Source organism: Varroa destructor, unplaced genomic scaffold (genome assembly GCF_002443255.2).
Source record: "Varroa destructor unplaced genomic scaffold, Vdes_3.0 BEIS01000005.1, whole genome shotgun sequence".
Taxonomy (NCBI): Eukaryota; Metazoa; Arthropoda; class Arachnida; order Mesostigmata; family Varroidae; genus Varroa; species Varroa destructor.
The window spans coordinates 29,411,613-29,427,094 of NW_019211458.1; the positions used below are offsets into that span (position 1 = coordinate 29,411,613).

Here is a 15,482-nt window from a genome sequence, read left to right on the forward strand (position 1 = left end):
TCGGATTTGCAGCATAAGTTACTTTCCTTAAATGCGAAATACGAGGCCAACCACCTAATTTTGCAAATACCTTTGTTTTAGTTTTCAACATAATGCAGATTAAGTTAACGAATTGCTTGTCGTAATTCTATAAATATAAGCAAAAGGGTTTTAATGCTACTGCTACACATGAAAATTAATAGCTCCAAGGTTGTCTGGCTCTAACAAATACCCTGGCGCTAAGTTTTACAATGGTTCCTGAATCTTTGTAAACACATTGATATCAGTTCACTACAAAAACTCGTTTGTAACCATGCTAGGTCACTGATTATATAGGTTCGACAACAACCACCAAAAGTGGTCTTCTAGAAAATAAATACGTTGTAAACATCTGATTGCAATTGATCCAGCTTTACACTCGAAGGTGACAGATTTATTTCTAGGTACACGTATTTTTTCTAGGAAAGTCTAGCTAGGCTAATACAATTGACAACTCAATCGAGCTTCGTTGGCACTTCAAACTAGAAAAAATCATTAGCCAAATACATGAGAAGCATTTTAAGTGCAAAATTATACTGTTTGCGTTAAATGACGTTAAAACTCTACTTGTACAGGAAGACATGGCTAGGAAAAGTCAAATTTTGTTTTATTTTTAACAGAGCAGTATATTTAGAAGATTGTTATTTTTACGTTTTATTTGATTCGAGCCAGGTTGCTGAAACATCATATTGGCTTATCTAATAATTCGAATTGTAAAAAAGAAGACGTACGCATTTACTGTTTAAAATAATTAGTAGTAATCGATTCAAAAGCGTATTTTCCCATAATTTCCTAAGCTGCATGATACACATAATGGTAAAACTTGATTTCTTTTTATTTTTCTGTTTATTTGAAAACGTTTTCTAGTGGTGCTTAAACCATACGTCGGAATGTGGCCGGTGTCATCGCACCAAGGCAGCATGGCCGTCCACTGCTCCTTTTAAAAACATTATTTTATTATTTTGTATGTTCTGGGGCATCAAAGTGAAAATCGAAGCAAGAATGATTAGTTATTTAAAAATAGACTACAGAATTGCACTAATATTAGCTGCAACCTAAGAATAATAGTAAAAATTAAATCTGTAAACTGAAATAGAATGGGTTGTGGTAGTTTACTGTTTTTTTCTTTTATCTAACGGTGTATTGTCTTACATTACTGATAGCAGTTAAACGCTTGATTTGAACGTGGCACAGAGTAAGCTTGCTGTTGCACCTTTAGTCAAAGAATAGTATTTCAGAATATCCCAATTTGTCTCAGTTTGAACATCCTTTACTTCGTTTTTCACAAACTCCTGAAGAGTTGATCTATTTATTCTATACTATTAAATTAGAGCGTGAGTACGCCTGATCGAAAACGATTCCCCGAAGGCCACACAATGTCCTAATTGGTTGTGAGTCACCAAAGCTTTCTCCTAATAAGGCGGATGCAAAGGATGAACCCGACTACTTTTCTCTCTAGGGGGAAAAGGTTTCTTTTTCCATTGAGCGTGACAATAATTTGGTTAAACGCCGCATCAGTATCTACAAACACCAAGGCAGCCATTAGCATCGTCTGTGCTGATATGTTTTCGGTGCGAAGAATGTTTTACGAAAGCAAGGGCGCTCAATTTGTGTCACGCGATGAACTGTTTTATTTTAAAATTATATATATAGAAAAAGCTATTTGGCTATGGATTAGGTTATGGAAACAGATTAGGGAACAGTTCGCCGCTATTCAACGTTACCTTTATTATAAATAAAAGGTAAAATAAAGCGTGGTTAATATCAAACCAGAAGCAAAGCAAAACTCGGGGCTGGCGCTCTGACCATTGACTAAATATGTTTAACGTGTTTTACGTTTGACACTTCAGCCGTTGAGCATTATTTGATGTGCCACGCGACAAAAAAAAAGCATGTTAAAAACTCCCGCCACATCCAGGCACACATCAAAACGAATGAACGCATGTTCATGGCTCCCTTAGACAACAAAGATTTCTGCGTCTTAACCAGCTGCGTTTCACGAATTTCCGAAGTTTCCAGCGACCAATCGAGAGGGCGCTATCGTACTAGTGTCGTTACGGAACGACCTAGCTCGTTTAGGACGAAGATATTAACCGTGTTGAAGGTCCGCCTGGGTTGGCTAATAAAGGTAGGTTTCTTTCCGTGTGGTAATCAGGCAAACCACACTTTGTGGCGAGTAATAATAAGGCTCCGCTTGACTCCTATGTTGTGCTGTGTAGGAGCCATTGTGGTATTATGTGGCAACGAAGACTACCCATAGGCTGGTCGTGGTTATAGTAGACCCTTTAACCAGCAACAGCAGGTGAGTTTGATCGACTTCATGTCCTGGTCGAGGTTCGTGTTGTCGTTACCGAATTCAGGATGCGATACTGGTTAGAATATATTTGCAGTTGCATCTTTTTTGATATAATCATTGAACTGGGGCCGTTCTGCCGTTGTTGCCCTGGCACGTATGTTTCTGTAGTATGTTAGAATTCTTGTTTCTGCAACCGTGAACCAGCTTTATGGTGAATTTTCAATCTGTTGGTTACCTAAAGCCTTATTTCTTAGCCTGGCTTCGCCTAGCTCGTAAGTATGAAATCTGACCGCAGGGCTTCCGTGGTGATGATCAATGACGTGTGTGTATGGACGATAGCCACACTGTTTGGGCCCGTGCCTGTGGATTCTTGTAGTACCACGCAATAACATTAGAAGTACACTCCACAATTGTCCACATTGGTTTCTCACAGTTGTTATTATTATCATGTAAGTAAAATTATTTGGCAACTTCGGGTGCCGTGAAAGCTGATCAGAGATTTTTGTCTTTTAATATTTACGTACAAATTGAGTCAGTGCTTGGTCTGAATTCTATCTTACACGATATGAAAATCACGAAGAAAATGTTTTACTGAAGGTATGATCGTAAATGATGTTAGGGCCTAACCTGCGGTGTCGTGACTTCGCTTTTTGGGTCTTTGTCCTTCAGAAAACAACGAAGCATAGAAAAAAATTGCACAATTGACTTTTTATCTCAGAGCACCAGCTATTTCACCGTCAATGGATTTACCTTATTCATATTATTAACTACTACTGGACTCGTGAAATCTTCACTATCAGCTATTGCTAGATGAGGGTTTTCATATATAACTTATTTGGTAACCCTTTAAGAGGTAACCGTTACGTTTGTGTCATTGTTGCTTCTACGATGTTCATTGAGTTATCGAGGGTCCATCATGTTATTCTTTTATTTCAGTCTCATGTACTCATTATTTTTAAGTATTATATAGATTGTTTTTTTCTTCATAGCTTTAGCCCACTAAAACTCTGTTTCGAGTCTTATTCGGTATTATAGCCGTTAGGCATAATTCCATCAGACGGCTGACTCCGAGCACGAAACAAAGTCTGTCTGTCTATGCTAGGTTTTGAATCTAGACCGCAACGTGTACCCAAGATTACCAGGCAAATACGTTGACTACTAAGCTATCACGAACCCACTAAGCTTACTAGAATTCGACTTTTTCAACCGTACAACAGACAACTAGTAATCTAGTGAGAAAACTGAATTCGGACAAACATAGTCGTTTTTTGAAAACTGCAGCTCGTAAATGCTTGGTATCCACACGTATCATTGTACGTTCTCTTTTGTTCACAGCAATGCATAACAAAATATTAACAGAACACCCGATTATTCGAAAACTCAATCAAACAGTAAATAAAACAACCACGTTTATTCCAAGCAGAACTATTTGTTCGCTCTAATTGTGCTACAACAAACTATATGCCACCCTTTCATTATTCAGGTTCATCTACCGTTAGAGAGAGCCCACTAAACGAATGAGAATGCGATAGAGTAAATGGGACACGTCGTTCAATCGATCGAATCATATCTTTCTGGCCGCATCACTATGTAATGGCAAAACTAGTACAGTAAGAAGATCTACGCCGGTTTGTGCCATCTGGCGTCGAGTCTTCTTATACTCTGGAGCTACCGAGCTTCCATTTGATATATGAATTCGATGAACAAAATGAAGTGCTAAGCAGATGAAGGAGCCGCCTGAATTACAACAGCACAATCCAATTGTTATAAGGTTAATAAGGGTAACGTATTTGATAAATGAAACTATATAGAAAAAAAAAATTTGAGCTCACGTTAAACAATATAGAATGTATATGAGATAGTTTTAACTAAATTATGATCAGAGGTGACAATATGTTGGAGCTCGTTGTTGCCACACTTTATTTAGTCTCTTGTTCAAAACAACCCCGGTAAAGACCGAGCTATTGGGACTTTGGGAAATGAGCCATCGACGTTGGCACAACAATTAGTGGTTTGAAATGTGAAATATTATATTTTCCATGGTTGTTTCTTCTTTCTAATTAACATCGTCTGTTGATAAGAAACATTGGAAATTGGACACCTGGAGTTAGCGTTTCTTCCTATAAGCATCCCTATAATTGTTCATGCGCTATTTAAATTTCCTTAGATATTCTGGTAACGGGAAAATATAAATATACACGGCGGAGGGATGAGTGGAGACTGCGTCCAATACGAGGGGGCGCTTGTCGAGATTGATTGCTCAGTATTAGGCATCTATCGGGGAGTGATCGATCGCATCGATGAACGCGATCAATCGGTGGCCATCAGAAATCCATCGAAGGATGGCAAGAAACTCGTTCACCCTGAAGTTGTCATTGCGTAAGTGTCGTATTACCATTTTCTTGGGTATAGTGTTATAAATATCAGAGCCATTCATATGCCATTTACTGTTAGTTACTTGAAGCTCCCATTTTATAAATATTTAATGCGATCTCAATAGCATATTTGTGTGGAAAGCTCCGGATTGAATGCTTTAAATGCAAACAGTATTTAAAAAAAAATCTATTATTAGGCTGTATATACTATAACGCAAGTTTCAAAAACCTTTTTTCAACCCCATGACGCAACCCATTTAGTTTTAAAACTATAGTCGTGTTCATTAATATTTTGAATATAATAATATTGTGAATTTTGTGGACTGCTTTGGCCACGTGATTCATTCAGCCTCCAAACCCGTTAGAGTGCTATTATGGATCTAATCATAATAACTGAATTTATTTTTGCTCTATCTCGTCGTCGATTCTCAATAGGGCGGCGGACATTGCGAACATCCGCTTCGTGAACAAGCTTTCGGGTTCACCCGTTCTCAAAGAACGCAGCTCGCCCAGTTGTGGAGGCCGTTCACCACTGAAGACTCCTCGTCTTGACAAAGATGGTCAGCGGGTTCAACGGCAGCGGACGATCTCGAATTCGTTCTCTACCTCTCGTGCCCGGAGGGACAAAGAGTGTTTTGGTGGCGCGAGTGACGAAGTCTCGTTGCAGGAAGACTTCGACTTTGAGAAAAACCTTGAACTTTTCAACAAAGAGAAAGTCTTTGCAGAAATTAACCGGGCTCATGCTGGCGAAAACGTGATTCGTTTGACTGACTGCAACGTTCGCAAAGAGAAAAAGTACCGTCATGATGAGAACGTAATCGCCAATTCCGACAAGGTCGTTAGACGAGATGATCAAAAACGCCACAACATCGTTCTTTTCAACGTCGGTGCGTATTCGAATGACCGAGCTATGAAATGTGGTGCCAGTGTTTCCACCAATGAAAATATGTTTCCGAACCTGATGACAACGACAGAATGGTAATAGAAGCGGTACAAATTTGATCTCAGGTCTCTTTTTACTGTTAAATGGCGCTTTTTTTTGCGTAACGTCTGCTTGGTGCTGCAGCTGAATTGAGACCTGAAACAAAACGTCTTTTAAAGTAGTGAATTTGAATTTGATTTGTTCTTTGTAGATTCAGGTTCAAAAGTCCCTGCTGTAGCTCGGTCTACACGTGATGCCATCCTGTCCGAGGCAATCCGACGTGGGCTCTCTATTGACTGTCTGCGCGAAGCAACTGCCAGAAATATTTGCAGCCTAATTTTACAACAGAATAACCGTAACACGGTCGTATTCGTCGTTTCGCCAGAGAAAGTATCTGCGCCGCTAAACATCTCGCTTTGGTATGCCATAGAATCTATATCAATGCTAAATGGCGTTGTTTAAACCTAGGGCAAATTATGCAAATCTTTAAGCATGATGAAATCGCTTTCAAATTCGCCCACAACTTTTGTCTCTAAAACTAAGCGGATGCTGGTAACTTTTCCTAAACGTTACCTGGTTAAGCTGGTAATTATTACGCAGTGGTATTATACATGTTTCAAAAACATTTTTAACACAACTGCTTTTCATTTAATTTCTGTGTCCCTCTTAATTGGTCACCTCGCATTTCTGAAACTCCCATTATTGTTACACATTTTGTTTTACTTTTATTGACAACAGCGGAACCACCGCTGCACGTCAATTAGCCGGTGGAAAGGTCCCGAACATCTACGTGATGACGACCCGCTCGGTAACAGCAGAAGACGCTGCGTTCCGTACGGAGCTCGAGCTTGCCGAACTGGCTGGAGTCCAGGTGGTTGACGCATCTCATCCGCCGACCAGTGCCGTCGACATTGTCGTGGGCTGTTCGCTTCACCCGTATCTAGACCAGTGCGGAAAACGTGCCTGGACCACGGTACTTCTAGTAGATCCGCCGTTCTATTCACCGAATCTTGCCAATATTGTCTTGTTTCCGCTACTGCCGCTTCTATCGTCCGTGCCCACGGAGAAGGATGCTAAGTGTAAGATGTATATTGGCGATCTCGCAGTTCCAGCTAAGTTGTACAAAAGTAAAGCAGAAGTGGACGCTGAAGGTCTGTATCCTCAGGACGGGTTTATTGCCCGAATCAAGCGAGCGTAAAGAGGGGTGGGGAAGAGGGAGAAACAGAAATGATCGATATTGGTACATCGACAATGGACGCGAATGAAGATAAGGTAAAAGCTGGAAAACTTATCCGCGGAAAAGTGCATGTACGAATTACCATACGAAATGCATGAGAGACATCATACACCAAGGTGTGCTATGTAGGTGAGTCGGACGCTAGACCCTGAAAGCAGGCATTCGTCGCTATGCAGACAATGCACGGATCTTCTTGACCGGGTGTTATTTGCCGATTGGATGCTTGATTAGTACCAGTGGGATGGAAGAATGCTCTTTACGAGAAAAGTGCATCTTTTAGGGTTATTTTCTTCTATACATGCAGACAGTATGCGTACGTATGTGCCGGTGACAAGGCTGACAGATCGATAGCAAAAATGTACAGCAAGGTGAAGAAGCTAAGGATAAAGATTTGGAAGAAAAAGAGTAATGGGATGATACAAAAATGATTCAAATAATTCGGATTTCAAAGTAAGCCATTTGAAAATCGTCGCATTGTCCTCTACTGAAGTGCAGAAAGAGGCGGGTTATTATGAGAATACACGGAACGAAGCATTATCAGAACACACAGAACTAAGCATATGTATAATACTTATATGACGCTAAAACTGAACGATGAAGACATCTGCGGACTGAAAGTGAACCGAGTGAGCGGAAAGAGATTAAATGAAAATATGGTAGCAAGTACGAACCGAAGTAATATAAAAGAAGAAAGCATGCTTTCGAAGAGGAATTCAGACGTAATGGCATTCAGACGTAATGGCAGTAGTACTGCAAAGTGCCGAAAAAAACAGGAAGCGATTAAGAGGATAAAGACGTGGAGGTAGGGAATATTGTACGTATAACACAGTCCGAGATATGCCGCTGCAAGGGTTCAACTGCTCTTGATTATTTACAACGAATCGAGACCTCTGTTCCTTGCTGAGCCCTTCACGACAAATGAGTCGTAGCATGTGATCGACATATCGCTTATTACGGCGCCCGCATAGTGGAGCAGGTTCGTATAGCTAGGACCGTGCGGGATTTCGACAGTGAAAAGGCAAAAGAACTGCGGGGAGATCATGGACTTGGTAGCATGGTATAGTTATTATTATTGCGATCATCATTCTAATTATTATTATTACAGAAGTACTATACACACACACGTATATATACTATTGCAAGGCTTGGCGGAAATTCGGAAGCTGTTTATGGAACGTTAGAAACGCAGAGTAGAAGCAGAGCAAAGGCGTAGAGAACAAAAGACAAAGGTAGAAAACGGAGACGTGAAGTGTGAGTATATAGGCGTGTATACGTGGGAAGATGAGCTAATTAAAGTTCTAAGTGACGAAAAATTTGTCATAGAAAAGTTAGACGTGGTGATATGATAGTATCGCATGATTTAAGAGCTGTGAGAACAACGAATCCGTATATAAGTTAAAAGTGAAAGCGTCGTGGCGTAAATGTCAATAGGGGGTGCTAACGGAAGTGCAACCAGCAGCCGCGCCCAACGCAGTAAGTTAAAACTGACCAAATTAAATATAGTTCTGAAGAGTTGTAAAACAAGTACTGCGCTGTAAAACTAACCCTTTAGCTAGAAGCTGTGGACCTCTGGGGCCCTCTGCTCGATGTGGATCGAATTTAATATCAAGTGTCAAACACTATGGATTGTTTGCGATATCATTATATTTCCATTATAATAATAGGCGGATCTCAGTGACCTGTGAATTCATGTTTAATCTATGTCTGTCTCAATGTATATCTCCACTGATGTGGCAATATACGATTTTTTTTGGTAGTCCATGAGCAAATCAGGGTTACAACATGACTGTGTGTCCTAGTAGTAATATTAGTGAATGTTTATATTCTTATTTTGTTTTTCGACCTGGCAAACGTTTTTTTGTCAAATTTTCCAAGAGTCACATTTCTGGCCCTTACAACCAGCACAAATATTCAGATTTAAATAATTACCTGGGAAAGTTCGAGGTAAGATACGTGCAGATTTTTTCTGCTAAAAACCCTATTGTAAAATTCGTTCAAGTTGGGACGCGGTTCCGTGCGGTTGATGGTGGTTATTCAAGAGAAAAAGAAATCAACTGTAGCCTGCCTGTAGTGTGCTAAATGTATGATGTGTGTCTGCGTAATACACCTGTGTTATGTAAATGCTGTATACTCTTGTACAAAAGTCCTGTAACAAACAGCAAACGAAAGTGTAACAGAAATGGAGGCAAAAGGCAGATTCAATCAGCTGTTTTACCTAAGAGAGCCATAGCATGGGACACACAAAAGAGGCAGGATTAGCAGTTAAAAACAAGAAACACCTGTGAAAGGCATGAGGTTATGCCATCTTGGATTATATGAGAAACAAAAAGGAAGGAAGATTTCTCAAATATATAGTTGTGATGGATTTGTGCCGTACCTGATCTTAACCAAGGCCGGAAACCGAATGACGAGTTCGCCGACTTCTTGAGAGAAGAGTCAGTCATTACGGCTATTATCCATAACAAAGAAAATAAACAGAAATACACAAACACGACACACATACACGGATGGTAAATGTAATTCAACTAAAAAAACCGACAAAAGAGCTAAATGATCAGGTTAAGTAAGGAGGGCAAATAAGCGATGAATGCTTGAGATGTGAAAAAGTATAGAAGTCTGATGGTTGAAAAGTGAATGACATGCGTTAGTACCATGGGTGACCATTGAATGTAATGTACATTAGTGGTAGTCAGGTGGGGCAAGGGCAACAACACACCTGAGGGGGGCGTCTTGTGCTGTATGTAACGGTATAAGCGAAGGGGTGAAGGATCGAAAAAAGTTGAGGGTTTCATTCCTCCTCCGTGACACACACAATAGTAACCGTGAAATCGAACGACATCGTTGTGCAAATCTGCTTTTGTCTCGTAAGCGATTGCATCGAATCAAGTAATGTAAAGATTTCACGACAAGAAGAAATGGCACGGGGGTGATACCGTATCGGCGGGCGGTAGTGATCTAATGGTATATATATATTAGTGATGTCAATTTTAACCCAGCTGAAGCTAGCGGACAAAAAGAAAGTGTGGAATCCATGTTACGAATCCTCTGTAAAGTACCGATCATATTCCAATAATGATCACCTTCGAGAGAGTGTTCAACTGGCTAAGATAGAAGTTGGGTGACATAATAATAGTTAGAAGTTCATAATGAAGAGACAAGCTAATAAAATAAGTGTGATCAGACAGCGAGAAAGAAATTATGATGCAACGCGGCATCGAATTACAAATTAGGATTGTTGAAAAGGGGTTTCAGAGTGATGCGCCAGGCAGAAACACAGATTAAACGTCCTCATTAAATATTCACGGTTGATTTACCCTGCAAGAAATACACCAGCAGGGGTGGAAATACCGAAAACATGATGAGATGATATGAAACGGGAATAAAGATCCATGACGAAACTTAGATTGCTAATATTAGCATATTACTATTATTACTACTATCAGCAAACCGGTGGCAAACGCCCATGTGGCAGCCGGGCTCAGTGAAAGTTGAAAATGAGGTGGTACGCCGAGCTGATTAACGGCTGCCTGCAGAATGGAGAAATCTCGCGATAGTTACGTGCATAATTACTAAAGAAACAAAAACTTCTCAAATTTTGTGCTACGCATCTTCCATATATACTACGTTTGTAAATCATCTATGCCAACTTCATGGTCATGTAAATAAACATAGACGGACATATTATAATGATAACAACTCAACAAACAGAAACCCGCAGACACACATCTGTTGTTTCTTCCCCAATCAGCAAAATATATCTTAACAACTCAGCTGAGTTTTTATCCATCCATCCATTCATTTTTGATATTTTCGCTGTTCGAAGCTAAGATGAAAATTCTTATCTAAAAATTGGCGCGCGTATACACAGATACTTGCATCCATACAATTATATGCATACATAAATATAGCCAAACTATGAAGCCACGTGAACTTAGCATGACGCCACGTTTTATAAACAATCATACGACATTGAGATTAAGCTAATGATAATAGTAAGTAAAACTAACGGATGGATTTAGACATTGCTGAGCATAGATGTTAGAACACTGTTTTCAAAATTTCGTAGTCTCGGCACTTTGTGCTGACTCTGTTGTTAAGCAAAATCAACGGTTTTGACTTCGGGGACTCCCGACTAAAGTGGAAAAGGAAAGCTTCAGTTGAACGATTGTATACACGGAATCTACTCAACTGTCGTGACGTGTGCGTGTGCTAATGTAATACAGCTTGTAATTAATTATTTATGCGAGGGACGGCTAAATAAGGTAACAAGCAGTGGTTCTATTGAATTTGTTTCTACGTCTGCCGATTATTTTTATCCATGTCGTCCACGCCACAGTTGAATAGTGTTGTTAATAGCGGCAACAGTATCCTTATATGCAGATAATATGGCAAAGATAAAAAATATCAATGCAAAGCTGTATAAGTAACGGGAGAGCTGCGATTATTCCGATAGTGGTCAAAACGATACAACAACAGCAAGAACTCGACAATAATTTTAACAAAACGGTTGACGTGCTCATAACAACTGTGTTTCTAAAATGTAACTTTGTGACGGTTCAAATAAGAGTCACCAATGTTTTAATAACTAAACTAGCGTTTGAACTATTCATATCATCCAAGTTCGGCGCAAAGCATACACCAGAAATACACTAAGCACAATAAGCGTAGCAGTTGTACGACAATCTGCAGATCAGTCTTTTAGATCTCTATATACAAGAAGTTTTCTGCTATATAAATGCCGCTATTACTATTATTACGATTATTATATATTATGCATTTCATATTATAGTTATTCTAAGTATAATAATACGGAGGGTAAGGACGATAAATAATGATAATAGTAATGTTCACAAAGGTGAAAATGTCTAACCCACAAATGAACCTCACACCATCGAAAAAAGGGGGTGCTCAATAAAAATATTTATAATAAGTGAAACCAACAATTTGGAGCAATTGCCTATAAGACCTGGAGACACAATAATTGATGATGTAGATAACAAAGGACCTAAAAACATAGATTCGGCGAAAATTCAATGAGGGGACGTGTTCTTGACGGTCACATGTCTAAGATGGAAGATAACTGCACATTGAGCAAGATGTATCCGGGCAAAGGGAAATTAGAACTTGCCAATTAAAAAAAATAATCCAGCTGACCGATGAACAAGATGTATTATGATTTGTTAAGAGGAGTAAAATTAAAATTTCGTTGAGCACCTGCATTGTACTGTAAATATTCGAGTATTTTGGAAACAGCAGGAAAACGAATAAAGAGCGATTGCCTAAACGCTCAAATGTGTTACCATAGAAGCTTATTTCGATTATAATTTATAATAATAATACACTTGTTCCGGTCGTAAAGCCCTCAGTGGAGTAAGCCATTGAATATCATAAGCGACCCGTCCTGTGGTGTTTATTACAAAAAGGGAAATTATGCCAGTGCATCACCTCATCATTGTATCTATCGAATGCGTAATACTGCGGATTTCTAATGTTGTCTATGAAGGAGGTATCTCCGTATGAAAAAAACAAGAAACAATTTTGAATCTGCGAAAAAAAGTTATGAAAGAACGTCTATAAAAGAAGCAATTGAAAATAAATGTAAAAGAAGATCCCTTTATAGAGAGCTTTGCCTGTAAGTCGATATTGCAGAATGTGACGCCAGCAGAGTCACTTGTGTTTGGTGGTAAACTTACGAATTTGTGCCACTCAGAAGATGGCAGACTCAGAGACTAATCAAACATCAGCACAATACTGTTATGATGTGCCGATTGCTACAATTTTTTGTCCATCAGAAGATAGATTGTGGCCTAGCGGACTTTGAAAAGCAGTTCTGCTTATAAAACAACACTAGAGATGGAGAACACGCTAAAGTATGTAGCAAAGAGGCAATTTAATCAGAATAACACGACATAGGGGTAAACAGATTTTTGCTTTGTGTTGCGTCTTCGGTAACGCGCGTCACAGTCAGCTCAAAGGAGTCAATTGTCAACTCTTAAGGAATCGTAATAAAAATATATGTTAATAGAACGCTTACTATGGTAATAGGAAAGACATGAAGGGGGACAAATGCTGCCTCAACAAGTTTTAAGCTACACACATTTTACGTTTCGACAAAAATAAAAAATAAGGGGTACTTTCCACCGGCCGCCAAAAAAATGCGCGAAAAATCTAATCACACTGGAATACAAATACTGCAATCACAGTGCTAGTCAATGGATAAATTGACCAAACAAAAACTAAGTTACCGAAAGATTCGAATAGAAACTACAAACACGAAAACGACCAACAAAACATAGAAGTGACACTGTGATAATACAAGTATGACATTACGATGACTTGTCCGTGCACGCGTGGGCAGTGAGAAGGCAACTGCTCAATGCTGAATTTTGTACAAAATAGGAAAAAGGTAGCACGCTAAAAAATAAGCCTGTCACGTCAACGCTGATGATTGTTTCAGTAGTTTGCAATTGTAATTGTAAGCTATAAGACGACTTGTCATTGTGACGTGGCCAGGTGCGTGCTTTAACTAATAAACAAATTTTGTGCCTTCAACATTGGAGAAATAATAGTGACAAAACGATGAGAAATAACGATAAACTAAAGAAATTAACAAAAAATGGTTTTAAGGAATATATATATATATATATATATATATATATATATATATATATATATATATATTAGTTGTGTAGAAAATGGGAGCACGACCGGACTGGATTTAAGCTGAAAAATATATATACCAAGATACGGAGAATCGATTGGAGTGACACAGAGAAGAAACAGGAGCCGGCGAAGGATACATGTTGCCCATTGTTTAAGTTCTGGAGTGAAACTATAAAATACCAGCGTAAGGTCCAGCTGAGGAAATTAGCGAATTGATACGTAAACTATGGCTATGCATGTACAAGACAGACGGATAGGGTTTTTTTAACGAATTGCAAAAAAGCAGGTGTAACAAAGGTATGATCATAATGGTAGCGCCATAATAGCCAGATCGAATTAACGGCTCAAAATTACCATAATTTAAATACTTTGCACGAGGCAGTCGCCCATTGGTAGTACTTGGCGCTTGCCATCAAATGAATTGGTCAATAAAAATGTTGTGCAAATAGCACTGTAGCTGTGAATGCATAACCTGCTCAGAGAAACAAAAAGTGTTTATTTGTTAAAAATCTGAGGATTGGTACGTATACTGTGTATGATAACACAACAATTCTGTACAAGAGGTATACCGACCCAATTGTTGTTCTTTAAACATATAATTAATTAAATTAAGATTTTTTTGCCAAAATGAATAATAATTACTACAAATAAAATTATATGTGCGATGTATTCTCTCGGATAACGAACAATTGTGAAAAACTGTTGTCATAAGAGATCTCCTGCCGCTACCGTAGTGTATCAATCCTTTAAGAAATAGAAGAAAGCGGCACCACAGGGTCGAAGAGGAAGACGCAATTTTTTGTTCATTAGATACCTCATATATATATATATATATATGAATCACATGAAAAAAGAATGCGATTAATACGAAAACCAAGAAGGAGATGACGATAGACAAAATGTTTAAATTACAGATTTATTATCATTATCACTATTATGTTATTCACATCGCAATTAATGGTTTTTTAGGGCAACAAGCGGTGTTTCGCCCATTTTGGTTTTCGTCAATTATTCTACGACTTAAATCTTAATTAACGATTACTGCTACTATAGACAAATGTGATACTTGTTACTCTGAACGGAACATAAGAGTGAACAAAGGCAAAACACAGAAAAACGCGACACGGCTGACCTAAAAGACGTGATGCTACGTCCTTGGTGTTATGAAGTACGCTCGAATCGTTAAATATGCAGTTCGTGAAATATTAGAAGCAGAAAAAAGTATGCAAAATTTCTTTGGTTTATACTATTATGTCTGGATTCAGACTGCGACAGAATATTGGTCAGAATGATTTGGAAATGAAAATAAAATTTTCTGAATTTATAATTAGTTTTCGAGTGTCGTAATTATTTAGGTTCATAAAGTACTCACATAGCAAATAAGTTTTGCTATTAATTGATAATGTAAAGCAAAAACAGTTCAAAACTGAACGATGTGCTACCCGAATGGAAAGAAACAATATTTTCGATCCAAAATCTGTATAATTGGTCCTAGATGATTCGCTTGAATGAATACTCACATATACCTGTCATGTCAATGTCGATTGGTATAGAGAATCTGTTCTCACCCAAGATGCAAATCAAATAGTCGTTTCCATTACGCTTCTTTGTTGAGAAAAAACTAGACAGGTTTATTTACAGGAAGCAGATACTATTAAACTGGGCTAAAAATAAACGTTTAGCTAGAATTTGGAGTATGTGCCAGCACTTCAGTTGACTTTAGAGGAAGGATACCTTCTATACTTCCAGTGTATTAAGTTCGTCAGGGATAATATTTTTGACCAAGATTTTTTGTCTGCTAAAGGTAAAGTAGTATGATACGTTAGATCAGAACCGAGCAACGTCTATTTTTGGGCAACCGCTATGTATTGAAATATATAATATATAAATATCCATGTTTTACAAGATGAACATTACGCGTATTAAATTTTTATTATAATATCAAAGAATTGACAACTGTGTGTATAAAGG

The 15,482-nt window shown here is 38.5% G+C and overlaps 2 protein-coding genes across 5 annotated transcripts in view; one reads left to right on the plus strand and one right to left on the minus strand.

The window, feature by feature from the left end:
• LOC111250863 (uncharacterized) overlaps nt 1-15,482 on the minus strand; it is a 32,752-nt gene that overhangs the window by 14,087 nt on the left and 3,183 nt on the right. The gene's annotated exons all lie outside the window — the stretch shown is intronic.
• On the plus strand, nt 1,962-14,841 carry Edc3 (Enhancer of mRNA-decapping protein 3). 3 transcript variants are annotated; one of them, XM_086991042.1, is made up of 6 exons: nt 1,962-2,146; nt 3,798-4,085; nt 4,482-4,693; nt 5,125-5,576; nt 5,823-6,030; nt 6,350-14,841. In XM_086991042.1, the coding sequence occupies exons 3-6, from the start codon at nt 4,524-4,526 to the stop codon at nt 6,807-6,809; spliced, it is 1,290 nt and encodes a 429-aa protein (XP_086847168.1). In that variant the 5' UTR covers nt 1,962-2,146; nt 3,798-4,085; nt 4,482-4,523; the 3' UTR covers nt 6,810-14,841. The 3 variants fall into 3 exon arrangements, with proteins under 3 accessions (XP_086847168.1, XP_022662508.1, XP_086847169.1); XM_022806773.2 differs by lacking the exon at nt 3,798-4,085 and having other exon boundaries at nt 1,963-2,146; XM_086991043.1 differs by lacking the exons at nt 1,962-2,146; nt 3,798-4,085 and adding an exon at nt 2,153-2,320.